Source organism: Ciconia boyciana, chromosome 11 (genome assembly GCF_034638445.1).
Source record: "Ciconia boyciana chromosome 11, ASM3463844v1, whole genome shotgun sequence".
Taxonomy (NCBI): domain Eukaryota; kingdom Metazoa; phylum Chordata; class Aves; order Ciconiiformes; family Ciconiidae; genus Ciconia; species Ciconia boyciana.
This window is the reverse complement of record NC_132944.1, coordinates 22,253,378-22,270,473: the sequence shown is the minus strand read 5'-3', so window position 1 is coordinate 22,270,473 and position 17,096 is coordinate 22,253,378. Positions and strand designations below refer to the sequence as shown.

Below are 17,096 nucleotides of genomic sequence, written 5' to 3'. Positions count from 1 at the left end.
GGGACCGCGACAGCCGCTCCCCGTCCTGTCCCTTCGATGTCGTGAAATAAAACCATCCCCCGGCTCCTCCTGGCCTCTCTCGCGGGGAGGGAAAGCCCTTTCCGCGCTCCGGGGCCGGCCCTGCCTCCGGCCCGCCCCTGCCCGGCCCCGCTCCGCCCGCCGCCGCCTCCCCGCCGGGGCGGAGCGCTCGGCCGGTCCCGTCCCACCGCCGGGCCGGGGCGGGCGGCCCGCAGAGCCGGGGCGGGCGGCGCGATGTGCGGGCGGACGGCCTGCTCCCTGGGGGCCGACTGCCTCCGCCGGGCCTGCGCCTACCGCGACCGGGGGGGCCGGCAGCGGCAGCCCGAGTGGATCCGGGCCGAGAGATACCGGCCCTCCTACAACAAGGGCCCGCAGTCCAGCGGGCCGGTGCTGCTCTCCCGCCGGCACCTCCAGCAGGTACCTGCCTCCCCCGGCTTTGCGAGGCCGCATCCTGGCTCCGGCAGCGGCCCTTCGCCTCGGGCGCCTGGCTGCTGCGGCTGCTGCCTGTCCTGTGGCTTCCAGCCGAGGTTGGCCGAGCAGTGGGAACGGGGTTGGGCCTTCCCGGGTGGTACGGTACCCGCGCGGAATCGCTATGGCTTGCTTGGCTTCTCTGTGCTCGGTGTACGCGGCAGGTGTTGTATTTTCTAGTTGCGAAGATGTTTGTTCTTGTTCGTACTTGCGTGTGCCTGAGGAGGGCGGGGAATCGGTACCAGGCTTCCAGCGTAGTAGTATATTTTCTGCAAACATTCATAGATAAGTGATTAACTATGGTAGAACTTTTTCCCCAAATGTCTATAACTGCTCTGCTGGTTTTCTTTTGCTTTCCTGAGGCTTTTTTTCATGTCATAACGCTGCCGAGTGTGTCCAGCTCCCATTGGTAGGGGGGAGTAGAGAAAGAAAATCTCAACTTCAGAGCTGTAAGATAACTGTACACCTGTGGTGACCGTTATCCCGGCTAATTTAAGCCTCACCAGACCTTCCCCAGACAACCTGAGCAGCCGGTACAACTGTTTGTGCATCTCGTTTGGTTTCCGCATACGAGGGTGCCCGATGAACTGCTGCTCTTTCGTGTTCAGCGGGGTGAAGCTGGGCGTGCTGAATTGAAACCCCCCAGTCCGGGCTCTCTGCACTCTTCCTCCCCTGGCCGGCGGGGCAGAGAAAGGGGCCACTGCACTTCGCAGCCGTTACCGGCACAGGGGATGGGGTGGGACGCCTCGGTGGGGCCACTTCGGAGTGCCGTGGGCGATGCCCTCGGGCATCCTTCCTACCTTCCTTTCCTGCCATGGGGTGCCGCATCCCCCCCAGAACAGCCAATAAGCTGGCGGAGCAGCAGAGTACAGGGCTGGGAGCGTGATACAGGTCACAGGCAGGCGCCTGCTCGCTTGTCTGTCTCTGTCCCAGGTGTTGGGACACAGGCGCGGTGTAAGGCACCCCTTTTTGCCACTCCTGATCTGTGGAAGGCTCTGGAAGGCTTCACAAAACTGGGCATGTACACGTCCCTACGTATATACACCTATAGCAGGTGTATATATGTGTATCTACTGCAGTTCTTTGGGAGCAAATGCCCCCTGGGGCCTCGCTCGCCCCAGCTGTGCGTCACCCGGGCTGGCAGAAAGCGAGAGCGAGCTGGGGGAGAAGTGAAAGCCACAAGCCCTTTCCATTGTCCGAAGGCAGATGATATGCAAAGCGCAAGGAGTGAAAGTGAAGCAGGTCAGCAGAAATCACGTTATTAAAATGAAGGTGAGGCTTACGCCCTTGGGGACGCTCGCTGTAAAGGGGGAAGTTTTGAGGACCTTCGACACCAGCCCGCGACCGTTCGCTCAAGAGCTGGGGAGCTCGCGTGTCCAGGCACTTCCCGTTGAAGAAAAACTGTGTCCGTTCCTCCGGAGAGTTGTCAGGAGAGCCTCGCCGAGACATTTATTAGTTATTTATTCCTGCAAAATAGTCTTGTGCTTTCTGCTGAAGATTAATTCTTAGAGGAAAGCCGTTAAGAATATGCAAAGGGTTATAATCAGTGGCTGTTTCTGCGCGGCTTGTGAGTGGCATCCCTGCAAAAGAGCAGAGGCAGATTTGGTGCTGGAGGGGCTGCAAGCCCCAGCTCGGCTCTCGGCAGAGACACCGGCCCGTTCCCCCCTCGCAGGGGGAGAAGCCGCTTCCGCAGGGCCCCGCGGAGCCCCCCTCTCAAGCTGCGGGGATGCTCCTGGTCCCTGCGAGGTGGCTCTGACCCGAGGTGTTTCTCTGTCTCGTTGGAAAGGATGCCGACTCCTCCGAGCGGGTCCTCATGGACATGCGCTGGGGCCTGGTTCCCTCCTGGTTCAAAAAGGACGACCCCTCCAAAATGCAGTTTAATACCTCCAACTGCCGCAGCGATACCATGCTGAAGAAGTCCTCCTACAAGGTGAGTTGCTGCTGTCTTTGCCTCCAGCTTGAAGAGATCTTGTAGTCAGCAAAACCAGAGCTGAAGCATCTCCCTGGCGAGCCCCGGTCACCATTTGCCTGCTACGCAGGGGAGTAAGTCCCTGTACTGCAGAGCTGGTGGGTTTCATTAAAACAGAAGAACTGAAAAGGTTGTTGCTGGTGAAGCTCATCTTTCATCACAGGGCTGGTGGTGGCATTTCCGCACCCCGCGGGACAGTTTAGGGGAGCCCCGAGAGGGAGCGAGTGGGCTGGATGGTCCCGGGAGCCCCCGTCCTCCCTCGCAGGCTGCCCGGGGCTCCGTTCACAGCTCGCTTTTGTTTTCTCTTCCCCAGGGCGCTCTCCTCAAGGGCAAGCGCTGCGTGGTCCTGGCGGATGGCTTCTACGAGTGGCAGCAGCACAGTGGGGGAAAGCAGCCGTATTTCATTTACTTCCCCCAGCCCAAGGACGCCGTGGTACGGAGTCCCTCGCCATGTCTGAACGCTCGTGCCCAGCTCTGAGCCCCTGCTCCCTCCAGCTGCCCTGGGAAAAGCCCCCTTCCCTCCAGCTGTGCCCATCTCTGGGGGTCTGTTTCCCAACGGGGCTCCGTTCTGCGGCTGCCTCAGCACTCCGGCATCCCTCTGCGGCCGGCGGTCCCTGCCGCTGCCGTCCCCTGGCCGTAAACGGTGCCGCAGCGTCCCCGCTGTCACGCTCGCTGCTCCCCACATGCCGGATATTTGCATGGGTGGGCGATGTGTCTCGCAGGGGACTGGGCTGGGACTTTCGCTACCTCTTTCCTTCAGCTGAGCCGGCAGCCGGGATGTTCAGAAGGGGAGGAGGGCGCTGGCTTGCCTGTGGGAAGATGAGGCTCCCGATACCTATCCTGGAGTTACCTCAGATTAGTAGAAGGGCTCCTGAAAAGCCCTCAAATTAGTTCTGTTCATGACTTAGATCTGAGTCATTGACCTGCAGCGGCACTGGCAAGTCTGCGATGCTTCAGCTGCCCGTGGGTCAACACTGACCGGGGCGATGGGGCGTCTCTCCTGCAGGCCGAGGGGAAGGAGGGAGACGAGGAATGGAGAGGATGGAGGTTGCTCACCATGGCTGGGATTTTTGACTGCTGGGAGCCGCCAGCGGGAGGAGAAACGCTGTACACTTACACCATCATCACTGTGGATGCCTCCAAGGACGTGAGCTTCATCCATCACAGGCAAGTGAGAGCGGGCAAGGGGGCTGCAGGGCGAGGGAGGAAAGCTGTGCCTTTGAACACCAGTCTGGCAGCGTGCAGGCAGGGAGTCCTGCCTCCTCCTCATGCCTTTGAGAAAAACGCTACAACATTACCGGCTTGTTTTGGGTCACCGGCTCACGCCCTTTCCATAAATCACCATCTTTGTGCCCCGGCGGGTGGCAGTCGGAGTTGGATCACTCTGCGGAGTTGGATCGCTCTCCACCTGACCGGGGCCTGGCAGTCAACCCCTCTGCCTCTTCCAGCAAAGCAGCTACCTGGGCGAAGCGAATGCACGCTCTGCCTTGCAGCAGAGCATTCTGCTGCTTTGGTTTCCCCCCGAGCTGCTAGCTCCTTGCTAGCTTACAAGCCTGGCTTTTGCCACCCCGCTCTGCCGTATGAGTGCTGGGCTTTGGCTCTGACTGTCTTGTCCCCTAGGATGCCAGCCATCCTGGACGGGGACGAGGCCATCAGGAAATGGCTGGACTTCGCTGAAGTGCCAACCCAAGAAGCGATTAAACTCATCCAGCCCACGGAGAACATAGTTTTCCACCCAGTGTCCACCTTTGTCAACAGCGTCCGCAACAACGCACCCGAGTGTCTCGCACCCATCGAGCTGGGAGCCAAGAAGGTGAGGGCTGGCAGGGGCTCGGCAGAGGAGAGCTTGGCCACGGTGACGTCCCTGAGCAGGGCCGGCGCTGCCAGGTTGCGGGAGGGGCAGCAGCAGGCAGCGTCTGCGGGGCATGCCTGTGCTTGATGCTGGAGTGCGGAGCCCCGAACAGAGTCCCTTCCCTCTGCTTCCAGAAATAAACTGTCGCCCTGTGCCAGGATTTCTCTGCCAAATGAGGCAAATTCCATGTAAAATGGGGCTTGGAACAAGCCTGTTCCCAGCAGCTCGGGGAACCTCCCGCAGACGTGCCTGATGGCAGGCAGGGCTATGGCTCCAGCCTCCGCATCCTGCTCTGGGCTAGCTCTCGGAGTGGGCTGCCTGCCCTGCTCTCGCTGTGCTTCTGACTTCTCTCCCACTGTCTTTTGTCTCTCCAGGAGGTCAAAGCCACCCCAGGCAACAAAGTGATGCTGAGCTGGTTAAAAAACTCCGACTGGGAGGGCTCTCCCCAGAAGAAAGAAAATGATTTGCCCAGGTGGACGAGTCAGTTTGTCCACAGCCCTTCGCCCAAGAAAACCAGCGCAGGTATCCTGCAGCAGTGGCTGAGGAAGGAGGGAGAGCCGGCCGCAAAGAAGCGCAAGGCTTAGGCACCATCTGGGATGGCTGGCCATCCTTTTCCCCTCTAATTTTCCTAAGCAGAATGAGGAACACTTTTTGGAAGGCTTTGCAAATGGCTGTTGAGATTCTCCAAGCCTCTCGGGGGTTGATTCGATGCTCTAGGTTGTTGTCTCTGTTCTTCGTATTTTGTTAAAGGCTGGTGTTTGTCTTTAAAGGTTTTGGCTTTGTCTTGTGCTGACAGGAGTGGATATATAACCTGATGGCCTCCCTCCCTGGCAGTCGCTCATGCCAAGCGCAGATAAAGCCTTGAGAAACATCTCAGTCTGCTGGGGAGGAGTAGCTTCTTCCTTCTGACAGCGGTCACAGTTCACGTCTCCCGTTTTCTTTTCTTTTCCTTTTTTTTTTTTTGTATTGAACTGATACCTCTTTTCCATTTAATTCCATATTGATTCTGCATGAATTCCTTTCGAATGCCCTTGCCCCAAAACGATGGCTGCAGTACAGAGGGACATGCAATAAATACTAGGAGGAAACCCCAGGCTCAGGAAGATCTGCCAGAGCCGTCCCGCTCTGCACCAGCGTTGCCACGTGCATTCGTGGCTCCTAAACAGGGAGCTGTTGAAGCGGTGCCTGGGAGGAACTGGGCTGTGCTTGGGTTTCCCTGCAGGCAGTGGGATGGGAGAGCGTGTCTTGGTCACGTTGTTTGTACAATCATTGTGTTAATGGGATTGGAAGACTTAGAGAGGATTTTCTTGATCTGTGGAGGGATGCGCTCTGCCTTGTTCAGAAAGGTCGTTCGTTAAGGCCCAGATAACCAAAGTGCCATTCCGGAACAGCATAGGGCAGTTGTTTTTGAGGTCAGGGATTTTGTAAAGAGCCAGATGTTACAGACCAAAAGCCTTACACAGTGGGATCCTTGCTGGAAAGCAGTACTTCATTTGTACTGGAAACAATAAAATGGGATTAACTGGTTGCCTGTGCAGTGCCCTTGTCCGTGTGCCTGTCTTTGTCCCCCTTGCCCACTGCAGCCCTGTTGCTCCTGTTTTGCAGGCAGAGCTTGTATCTCCTCTCCATCTGCTGAGGGGGAGACCAGCTTTGAGCTGCTGAGCTCTCAGGGTACCAGCAGGGCCATATTGCTGGAGCGTTTCCATTTGCCAGTGGAAAATATTCCCTGGGGATTTATTTTGGGGCTCCTCTAGAATGATCTGTCCCTGGGGAGCTGCAGGGGCAGCCGTAGCTGGGGCTCGTCTCTGGGGAGAGACAGCGGAGCTGGGGCAGGAGCCGCAGGACGGGCACCTGAGGAGACCCAAGCGCTTTCGGAGCCAAATCCATCTCTGAATCCCTCGCGTGCCACGGAGGCGGCTGAGCCCAGAAGGTCTCCTGGCTTATGGGAAGCTGGGGTGGGATTAGGATTTCCAGCCAGAAAGCCTGTTGCTAACTGGCTCCTCATCGCTCCCACGGTGACTTGAGGCAAGAGAGTGGCTGCATTAGCAGCTCTTGGCAGAATAAATAGGTCTTCAGGCACTGGGGCTGTCACCTCGGTGCCTGTCCTTGCAGGAGCCCCAGGGGAGGCTTCTCTCCCTGCCCAGCCGTTGCTCCTCCAGGGTGAGCAGCTCAGCTGCCCTGGCCTGGTGGGTGCTAACTGCAGATCAGGCTTTTCTAAAGGTCACCGGCTCATCTCAAATTCATTTCAGGTCTCCAGTTGCTGTGGAGGGAGTGAAGATGCTGAGCACGAGTGGGGGACGTGCTCACTTTTCCCCGCTCTGGGGAACAGAATCTTTACCTCGGGGAGGCAGGGGGGACGCAAAGGCGCAGGGTACAGATTATCTCCCTCCAGGCTGTGAGCACCAGCAGCACCATCACCGAAAAAAACCCGTGCTGAGGGTTTAATGAGGAAGGTGTTATTGCTGAAAGACACCACCTTTAAACTGGAGCCTGGCTGCTCGCCCAACGCCGTTTGTTTGCAGCGGTTGCTCCTACCTGGCGAGGAGCTGACCGTGCTCGGCCTGGCCCCAAAATCTGGCTAGGAGCAACTTTCTTCTTTGATGCGTGATGCTCTGGCAGGGAGGGCAGCGCTCGCTGCGGGCGGGGGGGATGCTCCGGGGGGGGGGGGGGGTGCTCCATCGGGGGGTTCCCCCCCCCGGTGCATCCCCCCCGCCCGCAGGCGCTGGCACCCTCCCAGGAGAACCATACCGCTGGCCGGGGAGGGGGCTGCGGGTTTGGCCAAGGCAAAAGGGGCAGCCGGTGAGGAGCAGCGCTGCCGGGACACCCACGGGGGCTCCGGCCAAACCGCCCCCCGGCCCCAGCGCAGCCAGGAAGCAGCTCCCGGGATGCGGGGGAGCCTTGGCTGCCGCCGGCTGGGAGCCGGGACTCCCCCGGAGCCAGGGGCAGAGCCGGGTCGCTCCCCGCCGGGCGCTGCCCTCGGCGCCGGCCCCGCGGCAGAGCCGGGGCGCTGGGAGCCCTATGCAAATCAGGGATCGGCGCGATGACCAATCAGCGCCGCGGCGGCCGCGGCGGCGACCAATGGGGAGCGGCGGGCGGTGGGGCGGGCAGGGATATCCGCGGCGCGGCGGCGGCGGCGCTGGCAGTGCGGCGGCGGGCGGCGCGCAGGGCGGAGCGGCGGCGGCGGCGGCTGCGGGTAAGGGTGGCGCGGCCGCGGCGGGCGGGGACCGTGGGGCCCCGGCCCGGCGGCGCGGTGTAACGGCGTTTGTCTCCCTGCAGGCGCCGGGACCGTCTGTGCGCGGCGCTTCTTGGGAGGCGGCGGCGGCGAGGGGCCGCTGCCTGCCGGCCATGTCGGGCCGGGGGAAGTCCGGCGGTAAGGCGCGGGCCAAGGCCAAGTCGCGCTCGTCGCGGGCCGGGCTGCAGTTCCCCGTGGGCCGGGTGCACCGGCTGCTGCGGAAGGGTAACTACGCGGAGCGGGTGGGCGCCGGGGCGCCGGTGTACCTGGCGGCAGTGCTGGAGTACCTCTCGGCCGAGATCCTGGAGCTGGCGGGCAACGCGGCCCGCGACAACAAGAAGACGCGCATCATCCCGCGGCACCTGCAGCTCGCCATCCGCAACGACGAGGAACTCAACAAGCTGCTGGGCGGTGTGACCATCGCCCAGGGCGGCGTCCTGCCCAACATCCAGGCCGTGCTGCTGCCCAAGAAGACGCAGAGCTCGAAGAAGTGAGCGCTGCCCCCGGCCCCCCTCCCGGCCCCCTCCTCACTGCTGCCCCACCTCCCCTCCCAGTGGGGCTGGGGGTCCCCTTCCTGCCCCCCAGCCCGAGCTGGGTGGTGAGCCCTGGCAGCACCCTGCCAGCTCTCCGCTAGCCCCCCGCTAGCCCCCCAGCCTGGGCTGCGGCAGGGTGCTGGGGGAGCACGGGTGAGGTCGGGCCCTGCTTGTGCCCCCACCCTGCCCCTCTTCCCTCTGGAAGAAGCGTTTTTGGAGGAGGCAGCTGGACCACAGCTGTCGGCGACGGTGGCATCCGGAGCCGTACGGTTGGGTCACGGTGCGGAGCTGCTGGTAGCTGCTGAGGATTGTTCTGGCTGGCGCGGGGATGGACGCGGGCACCCCCGGCTGCCTCTCCCCTCCGCCAGCCCCGGGGCTGTGCAGGGCCCCCCCAGCTGGCCCTGCTCGCCCTGGCGTGAGGATGGGACTGGCTGCTGCTGCGCCCACCCCCCCAGCAATGCCATCCTGGCCGCACTGCAGCGGGGAGGGCAGGGGGCTGGGAAATGTGAAAAGGAGGAGAAGTTTCTCCATTGGCAAGGAGCGACTGTTAGTCTTAGTTTTGTTCATGGTAAAGCTAGTGCGTTGCCTACTGTAAAGAAGCTCTGGTCCTGTTTATTTTAAGGTCTCTTATTTTGGGGTACCTCCCTGCAAAGTCACCTTCCCGCAGCTCCCTGGCTCAGCGGGCGCTGGGGGACTCGGTGGGCCCACGTGCTGTGGGTCCTGCTCGTGGGGTGGGGCGGAGGGTGCTGTGACAAATCCCCTCGGAGAGCGTCGCAAGGTCAGGTGCCCGCCGGGAGCGGGAGCTGCCATCTTCTGCCGTGGCTCCCCTCCTCTCCCGGCTGCAGAAACCCTTCGCGTTGCTGAGAGCTACCCCGTACCCTGGTTGCACTTCTGGAAATGACATGCTGTGTCTTTTTTTTTTTTTTTTTCCTTGTTCATTTGTTCAACACTATTTCTGGTTCTGAGAAATAAAGTGATGATGATATCTGTTAACTGTAACCCTCCATGGATTAATATTTATTTTTAATAATAACCCTTAGAGTTTGTATTAAAACCCTCTCTTAGCTAGTACCGTATTTATTTAATGGCTCTGTGGATAATGTGCGAGCATGGGGACAGGCTAGCTGTCCCGTGACACCTGGAATAGCTGATGCAGAGACAGCTTTCCTCGCTGCCCAGAGCAGCCCGCTTCTGTGGAGGCCGATAGTCGTGTGCATGCGGCAATGTCTAGGCAATCGGACCGTAGACCTTCATAACATGTTTTTTTTAAGTAAAAAAAAAAAGGCAACTTCTATTTATGTGCTGCAAGTAGCATGTGTTCAACCTATTGATTCAGCTGTTAATCTTGTGGATGAAGTAATTTACCCTGGCTCTGAGTTTATTATTATCTAGAGTAGACAAACCTGGATGCTTGTCAACTGGTTTTATGAAGGGGTTTTTCACTCCGTTGTGGAACGTGGAAGCGGTGTGTTCGTTAGTGTCGTGCTAATGGGGGTGCGGACATGTCCCGTGGTTACCCTGGGGTACCCTGACCCCGGGTGGGTGGGGGGCACCTGGCCACGGCCCCGCTGCTGCGGCATGGCCCCCCGGGATCTCCCGTCCTCCTGTAAAGTGACCGTTGCCGTCGGCCAGGTGGGGACGAGGGCTTTCCTTTCCGCTGCCCAGCGCGGTGGTTGATGTGTCTGTATCCGAGTGTCTTGTTCTCTCCCTCTTGTTTTCTCCAGGACCAGTGTTCTGTACAACCCGAGAGTGCTTTGTATTTCTTAGAAAAATGCAGAACTTGTGATACTGAAAAGAACGGTGCAAACCCAATATCTGATTAAACTGGTTCCGTGTTGAATGCTGTCGCATGTGCTGTGTCTTGTCACCTCACCAAACCTACTGAATCTGGCAGCGGTCTGCAGGAGCGGGCTCTCGCCCGGCAGCTTGGTGGCTGGGCTTGGTTTTTTCCAAGCGGGGAAGGACCAGTAAAACACCACATCTGGCCTAGCAGTGGTCCTGCTTGCCCTTTGCTCAGACAAGTAGTCTTTTCCTACCCCTGGGAGCAGGTAAAACCCTGCTCTGGCTCTTCTCCCCCCTATGGGAATGCCACATTGCCTGGTCGCTGTGTCACCAGTGCCAGGAAGCCTGAGCCTGCCCCTGGGCTGGGAGCAGCAGAGGAGGAGTGAGGCTGGACCCAGGACCTTCCCCCCGTGCTGGACGTGCTTTCCCCACCCGCTGGGCTGCCCCGGGACCCTCTGAGTGACCGTGCAGGCACGTAGGCAGAGATGGGCTTGCAGAGATCAGGTGGGAAAAGCTGATCCTGATGGGGATGGAGGAGACCTGGAGCTGCGGGGCTGTTTCTTACTCCGGCACCTTCTCCCTTTGTCAGACATCTCCCAGTCTGCTGTCCTGGTGTCTGCTGTGCAAGCCAGAGTTGCTCCCTGCTCGGGTTTTGGGGAGGAAGGGTTGTGGGAAGCTTAGACAACTTCAGTGCGGTCAGGGTCGGGTGCTGGCAAGGTCTGTGCTGGGCTATGGAGGGTGTAGGTCGGGACTGGAGCTGCTGGGCTGCTCTCTACAGGGCGGCATGTAGAGACCTACCTCCTGCCCTGCCAAGCGTGCTGCCCAGATCAAAAGGCAGAAAGGAGCATTAAGCAGTTGGGGCAGGGAGCGGGGACAGGTCGGGCTGCTGCACTGCACACCCGGGGCTGAGGAGCTCTGTAGCCGCCCTAGCTGCTGCGTGGCTCTGCCCAGGCTGGCGGGGTGATGCCTGTGGCTCTAACTGGGAGCTGGTGGCACGTGTAGGGCCCTCGACACTGAGCTCCGGCTGGATTCTGAACTTCCTCTGCCAGCCATGTGACGGACCAGCTGGGCAAGCTGCGCTGTTGCAAGGCAGACCAAAGGAAATCCTGTCTGTCTGGCCAAGCGTTGCTAAAGTGCTTGGCCTTTATCACCTCCTAAACTTCACATCTGAACATTGTTGTGACCAGGAGAGCGGAAGTCTTGGTCTTTATTAGAAAGCTGGAATGGACTTTGTCACCTTCAAGCCCGCAGCTCCAGAGATGGGTCTCGTGGCTTCTTGGAGCTGTGTCGCTGGTCCTGGCTTTTCTGAACGCTTCGTGACACCAGAGCAGTTGAGCTCATAAAATGTGAAGGACTTGGCTGAGTAGAGCCTTCACAGAGATCGCACGAGCCTGGAAGGGTGTCCGTTGGTCTCTGCTTCCCTCGAGGAGAGGGCAGGGGGGCTGCAGGGCTCTTCCCCTGCCTCCTCTTGGGCTTCGGAAGGTGAGATAAGCACAGACCTGGAACTGAAGCTCTCTGCTGTAGGAGGCTGCTGTGCGTCTTGGCACGGGCAGCAGAGTCTCTGCGGGCTGCGCACCTCAGCTCTGGGACTGGCTGTGTTTGTCTGGGTGATGGGACTGGAGCCGCTGGCCCTTGGAAGTCCTCGGGGCTTGGGTTTCTCCCCGGAGCCTGGCCCTCACGGCTGGCAGCACCCGTGGGAGCTCACTCGGGGATGCTCCGGCATCGCAGCTCCCAGCGGTCTCAGAGGTAAGATGCTGCCAGCCCCTCTGACCAAGAGGGGAGGGCTCCAGCTGGAGCGGCACGGTGCGTCACCCTGCTGCCTTCCCTCTGCCCTCACCCTCCAGGATTGCCACCGGTGGTTTACTTTCGAGGTAACGCTCTGTATCAGTCGAGCAATTTGCCTCGCAGGTCAGTGCCGAGGGCAGAGCCGTGCCCTTGCTGAGGTGCGGTTGCTCTGACCACCCCTCCCGGGGAGCGGGGAGGCCCCTCTGCCTGCGGCCGTGCACGCTGCAGCCCGCTGCTCGAGTGCGAAGTCTAACAAACACCGCTGCTGGCCGTGAGGCCAGCCAGACCTCGGCGACGGCGTTCCCTCCAACCCTTCAGAACCTGCAGTGTCATCTATTGACTAAGGAGACAACCGCAGATCAGTGCTGGAATGCAGCAGCTCTCTCCCGGCACCCGAGGTCGCTGGCAGGCGTTCAAGCTTGGTGTGGGACTTGCGTGGGCAGCGGGAGGGCGGCTGGCCTGACCTGGCAGCTGCCTGTCCTGAATGTAGACCCCGAGGGAGGCTGCAGCCTCCTGGAAGCAGGGCATCGCTGGCCTCTTCCAGGAGCACGGCTGGCTTCTCTGACTGAGTTTAACTGATGGACCTTTCTTCAGGGAGTAAAACTTGCTTCCCTTCGCCCTGCTCCTGCTCCGAGGGGCACGGGGATGAAGCAGCCGCACGGGGACTGGGCGCTGCGGGAAGGGCCCTGCTCTTGCCTGGGGTTGTGGCTGTCCCTCTGTCCCCTCCTCGTGGGGGGCCTTGTGCGTTGGGCTGATCCGTGCTGTGCTCCCCGGGCAGCGGGAGGACGTTGGTGCTCTGGGTGCAGCCCCGTGGAGGGGCTGGCGGCAGCTCTGGGGTGATGCCCCTGCTCGACGCTCTCCTCCCTGGCTGGCGGAGGCAGCTGAGCAGGGCCCCGGTGTGAGGCCGCTACCGACGGCCTGGGTGACAGCCGCTGCCCTGCCGCGGGCTTAACCACAGCCGACCTGCGAGGTACGGGGCGACTGCAACACCCCCTGCCCCGCTCCCGAGAGCAGACGCGGGGGCCAGGCTCCCTTCCCCTCCCTCTCCTGCAACCCGGGTACAAGCCGAGGGTCTCTGGTGGGCGGAGGGGGACGAGTGCGGGGCTGGGGGCTGGTCCCTCGCCCTGTGCAGGAGCACCGGCAGCCAGGCGGAACAAGACGGCCCAGATCCCTGGCAGGGCTTTACGCAACCTCGCCGGTGTGGGCTATAAATAGGCCCAGCCATGGAGGCGAGGGGTGGCTCCGCGGGGCGTGCGATGGGCCCCTCCTGTCACTCATGCCCGCAGGCGTGCGCACAGCGGGACCCCCGCTCCGTGGGGCGGGGGGGGAGCAGCTCCCCCCAGCTGGGGCTCGAAGCGGGGGCTGTCGGTGGGGGTGCCCCACCTCTAACCCGGGTGCTGGGGGGGGTCTATGCAGCGGGGTACCCCTCCACCGCAGCCAGCACCCCCCCCCCCCCGCTGTTCGGGGAGCGCAGCCCAGTGCAGCTGCGCGGGGACCGCGCTCCTCCCCAGCCTCCCGGCAGGGGAATCCTCGCTCCCCTCCTCCTGCCCTTCCCGCTGGGCGCGGTGTAGCTTCGCCGCCCCCCCGCCCCGCCAACCCCGCAGGCGGGAGCTGCGCCGCAGCCCCCCCCGGGCCCGCTCCGGCCCATCAGCAGCCGGAGGCCCAACGCAGCGCGGCCGGGCCCGCCCGCCTCGCCCCCGGCCCTCCCCGCCCGCTCCCCGGGGCCTGCAGGGAGCACAGGACAGCTCGACGTTTTTTAACAATTTATTTGAAACGACGATAAATGAAAAGAAAAAAAAAAAAAAAACCAAAACCAACAAAAACCCCACCCTCCCAAAAAAAAAACCCAAAAAACAAAAGAAACCAAACCAAAACCAACCCAAAACCGATTAAAAAAACAAAATTAAAGGCCATCGAAGATGCGACCTGAACCGGCGGCCCGAGGGTCCGCCCGCGAGCGCCGGCCCTTTAAGAGCGCCCGACGCCGCGGGTGCCCATTGGCGCCCAACGGGCCGTTGCCATGGCGCCGGGGGCCGGGAGCCAATAGGGGGCGCCGTGGCTTTTCGAAATCGCCGCCAGCGGGCACGCGGCGCCCGGCGGGAGGGGCGGGGCGGGGGCGCGGCGCGGGCCCGGGCGGCGGGAGCCGGCCCACGTGGCGCGGGGGGCAGCGGGGGCGCCGCCGCAAAATGGCTGCTATGGAAACCGGGCGGGAAGAAACCCTGTGAAGCACCGGGGAGAGGGGGCCGGGAACCGTCTACGCGCGGGGAGGGGCACGGCCGAAAACAAAGGGCGCGATCGGGGAAGGCGGGGGTGGGGGGGAGAGAAACCGCGGGGCGGGGAGGAGGGGGGAAGATGGAAGAAATAAGGCGCCGGGGAAGGGGAAGGGGGCTGGGGCAGCCGCAGCCCCGCTCACCGCGCACGGCGGCGGCTGCGGAGCCGAGTCAGCAACACAAAGACAAAGCGGGTCCCCTGGGGTCCGTCCTCAGAGCAGTCTGTGCCGCGGGGCTCCCAGTCCGGGGGGCGGCGGGGGGCTGCCTGCGCCCCGCTCTCATGCCTTCCTGCTCTTGAGCGCCTTGGGCTTTGCGGACTTCTTCACCTTCTTGCCCCCGGGGGACGCGGCTCCCTTCTTGGTGGCCTTCTTGGCTTTGCCCTTGTCCTTCTTCGCCGCCGCGCCGCCGGCTCCCTTCTTGTGGGATTTCTTCTCGGGCTTCTTGCTCTTGGCCGCCGGCTTCTTCTCCGCCCGCCGGGACGCGGAGGCCGTCGCCTTCTTGTGGGACTTGTGGGCGCCGCTGCCCGCGCCCCCGTCGCCGCCGCCTTCCAGCTTCTTCCTGTTGAGCTTGAAGGAGCCGTTGGCGCCGGTGCCCTTGACCTGGAGCAGCGTGTCGTTCTGCACCAGGGCCTTGATGGAGTACTTCAGGTAGGTCCTGCCGTTCTGCTGGTCGAACCAGGCCACCTTCTTGGCCTCGTTGTAGATCTTGGCCAGCGAGGAGCCATTGCGCTCGCCCAGCTTGCGGATCGTCTCCACCACCAGCTGGCTGTATTTGCCCGGCTGGTTCTTCTTCTTGTTGTTCTTCTTCTTCTTCGACGGCGACAGCGAGGAGCCGCCGCCGCTTTTCGCCTTCTTAGCGGCCGCCTTCTTCTCCGGGGCCAGCGGCACCTCCTCCGCCTCGGCCAGGGGCAGCTCGGCTTCTTCCAGCTCCACCGACATGGTGCCGCGGGGGCGCGGGCCGCGGGCCGGAGGCGGGCGGGGGCAGGGGCAGCGGGAGCGGGAGCAGCCGCGGCGTGGCGGGGGCCCGGCGGGGCGCGCTGCTGTCTGGCTCCGCTCCGCTCGGCTCCGCGCCGCCGCCGCCGCGCTCTGCCGGGGCGGGCGCCGCCGCCGCCCTTTATATGGGCGCGGGGCGGACCACGTTGAGAACAACAACAGCCTGGTCCGCCGCCAGCTCCAACTTGTGCTTCTTGGGGCCCTTTCGCGGGGCTCCCGCGCCGCCGCCGGGGCCCCCCCCGCCGCCCCGCCTGCCCCGCGCCCCGCGCCCCGCCGCCCCCCAGCCCGCCGCCGCCCCCGCCCCCGCCGCGCGCCGCCCGCCGCCCCCGCCGCGATTTCGGGGCGCGCCCGGCGCGGCGGCGGGAGCGAGGAGGGCGCCCGGCGCGGCGGCGGCTGGAGCCCCGCGGCGGCCCCCGCGCATCGCCGCCGCCGCCGCCCGCCGCCCAAGAGGGGCCGCCGCGGGGGAGGCGGCGGGCGGCGGGGGCGGCGGCGGCGGCGCTGGCCCCGGGTTCTCCGGAGGGAACTAACACAGGCGACGCCCTCCCGCGGCCGCCGGCAGCAGCGCGGAGACGCCGCGCCGAGGCCGGGGGTCCCCGCCCCGGCGACGGGGGCCGCCCCCCCCCACCGCCCCCACCCGCCGCGGCCGCCCGGACGGGGCCCCCGAGGGGGGAGCCCTGCGTGTCCGGTGTGCCCCCCCCCCCGCCCCCCGGCGGGCATCGCCCCGCAGCGGAGGATGCGGGCAGCGCGGCGGGGCCGGGTGGGCTGGTGGTGCGGGGACCTCCGGCTGGGCACAGTGCGGGGGGGGGGATCTCTGCCGCCCCCGCAGCCCTGCGCGCCGCCGGGGGGGGGGCTGGTAGCCCCGCTGCAGGCTGCAGCTCTGCATGGGCTGGGGGGCGCAGCAGTGGTGCTGTGAACCCCCCCAACACAGCCCACCCCCCAAATCCCACTGGGGGCCGGGGGGGTGCACAACGGCCCCCTTGCAGAGCCCCGCGGCCGGGCCGGGAGGGGCCCCTCTTCCCCCCGCACCTGGGAGTGGGATCCGTGTGCCCCTGCCGTGGGTGGGCCGGGGGCGTGAGTGCGCGGGGGCATCCCCGCAGGCGGCACACGCGTGTGCCCGCCGGGGCCCGCAGGCGTGTGCCGGGACACGGCGCACACGCACAGGGGTGTGCAGAGGCGTGCACACACCCTACACACGCACGCACACGCACACACATGCACACGCACACGTACACACCCGCCCCCTGCCCCCCCCACGCCGCGCCGAGCCCACACAGCCCCGCCGCCTCCCCTTCCTCCTCCTCCTCCTCCTCCTCCTCCTCCTCTCCCCATCCCCCGGCTCCTCTCCGCCATTTCCCTCGCCCGGGCCCCCCGCCGCCGGAGGGGACGAGCCCCTGCTGCCCGCGGGGGTGGGGGTCCCTGGGGCCGCCCGCCGGGCGCTCCCCTTGCCGGGGCCGGATCCTGCCCGGTCGTGTCCGTCGCCCCCCCCGTCCTGCAGCGGGGTGCCCTCTCCGCCCCTGCCCCCCTCCCGCCCCCCGAGGCGAGACACCCCCCCCCCAACCCCAGCAACCGTGGCCGGGCACCCCTGTGATGAGTTGCGTCCGGCCTCGGCCTGGAGGGGTGCAGGGGCCTGGGTGCGCCGGGGGGGGGGGCGGCACCGGGACCCCCCCAGCGGGAGCCCCTCGGCCCCGGGGCGGGCAGCATCGCACACCCACCCCCGGGACACGGCACCCACCGCCCCGCCTGCACGGCTGCAACAGGGGCGGGGGGGGGGTTTAGGGTGTGCAATGTATGGATACGTGTGCGTGTGTGGGACGTGCAAACATAGAAGTGTCTGCATGTGTAGATCTAATGCCGTAACCAAATGGAAACTTACAGCTAAGCTGGCTATATATTATGGTTGTATAGGGGGAGTGTGTATGTCATGTATGTATTATATGTGTGTAATATGGCTATATTAATATATAATGTTAATATAATATGGTTATAATAATAATATGCAATAATGGTTATTATTTATTGTAATAGCTAGATGTAAATATGAAAGAAATGTAAGTGCACGCATACACATAGACGCCTAGGTATCTATTTTTAAAATATTGACCTGAACATATAAATATTTAAATAAAATCTATATATGGGTGGGTGGGTGGGGGTGCGAGCGGGGCCGGGCAGCGCGACGATCTCCCGCACGTTTG

General features: G+C 63.3%; 3 protein-coding genes across 3 annotated transcripts; 2 read left to right on the top strand and 1 right to left on the bottom strand.

The window, feature by feature from the left end:
* The first annotated feature begins 54 nt into the window (after window positions 1-54).
* Window positions 55-5,844, top strand: HMCES (5-hydroxymethylcytosine binding, ES cell specific). Its single transcript, XM_072875728.1, has 6 exons — window positions 55-435; window positions 2,273-2,416; window positions 2,769-2,888; window positions 3,462-3,622; window positions 4,076-4,268; window positions 4,682-5,844. Exons 1-6 carry the CDS (start codon window positions 253-255, stop codon window positions 4,889-4,891), a joined length of 1,011 nt encoding a protein of 336 aa, XP_072731829.1. The 5' UTR covers window positions 55-252; the 3' UTR covers window positions 4,892-5,844.
* A 1,616-nt stretch (window positions 5,845-7,460) lies between these two features.
* Window positions 7,461-9,065, top strand: LOC140658186 (histone H2A type 2-B). The gene is made up of 2 exons (XM_072876269.1): window positions 7,461-7,500; window positions 7,584-9,065. The coding sequence occupies exon 2, from the start codon at window positions 7,653-7,655 to the stop codon at window positions 8,031-8,033; it is 381 nt and encodes a 126-aa protein (XP_072732370.1). The 5' UTR covers window positions 7,461-7,500; window positions 7,584-7,652; the 3' UTR covers window positions 8,034-9,065.
* Window positions 9,066-13,446: 4,381 nt separating this feature from the next.
* H1-10 (H1.10 linker histone) lies at window positions 13,447-15,010 on the bottom strand. The gene has a single exon (XM_072876263.1). It carries the CDS (start codon window positions 14,845-14,847, stop codon window positions 14,188-14,190), a length of 660 nt encoding a protein of 219 aa, XP_072732364.1. The 5' UTR covers window positions 14,848-15,010; the 3' UTR covers window positions 13,447-14,187.
* Between the last annotated feature and the right edge of the window lie 2,086 nt (window positions 15,011-17,096).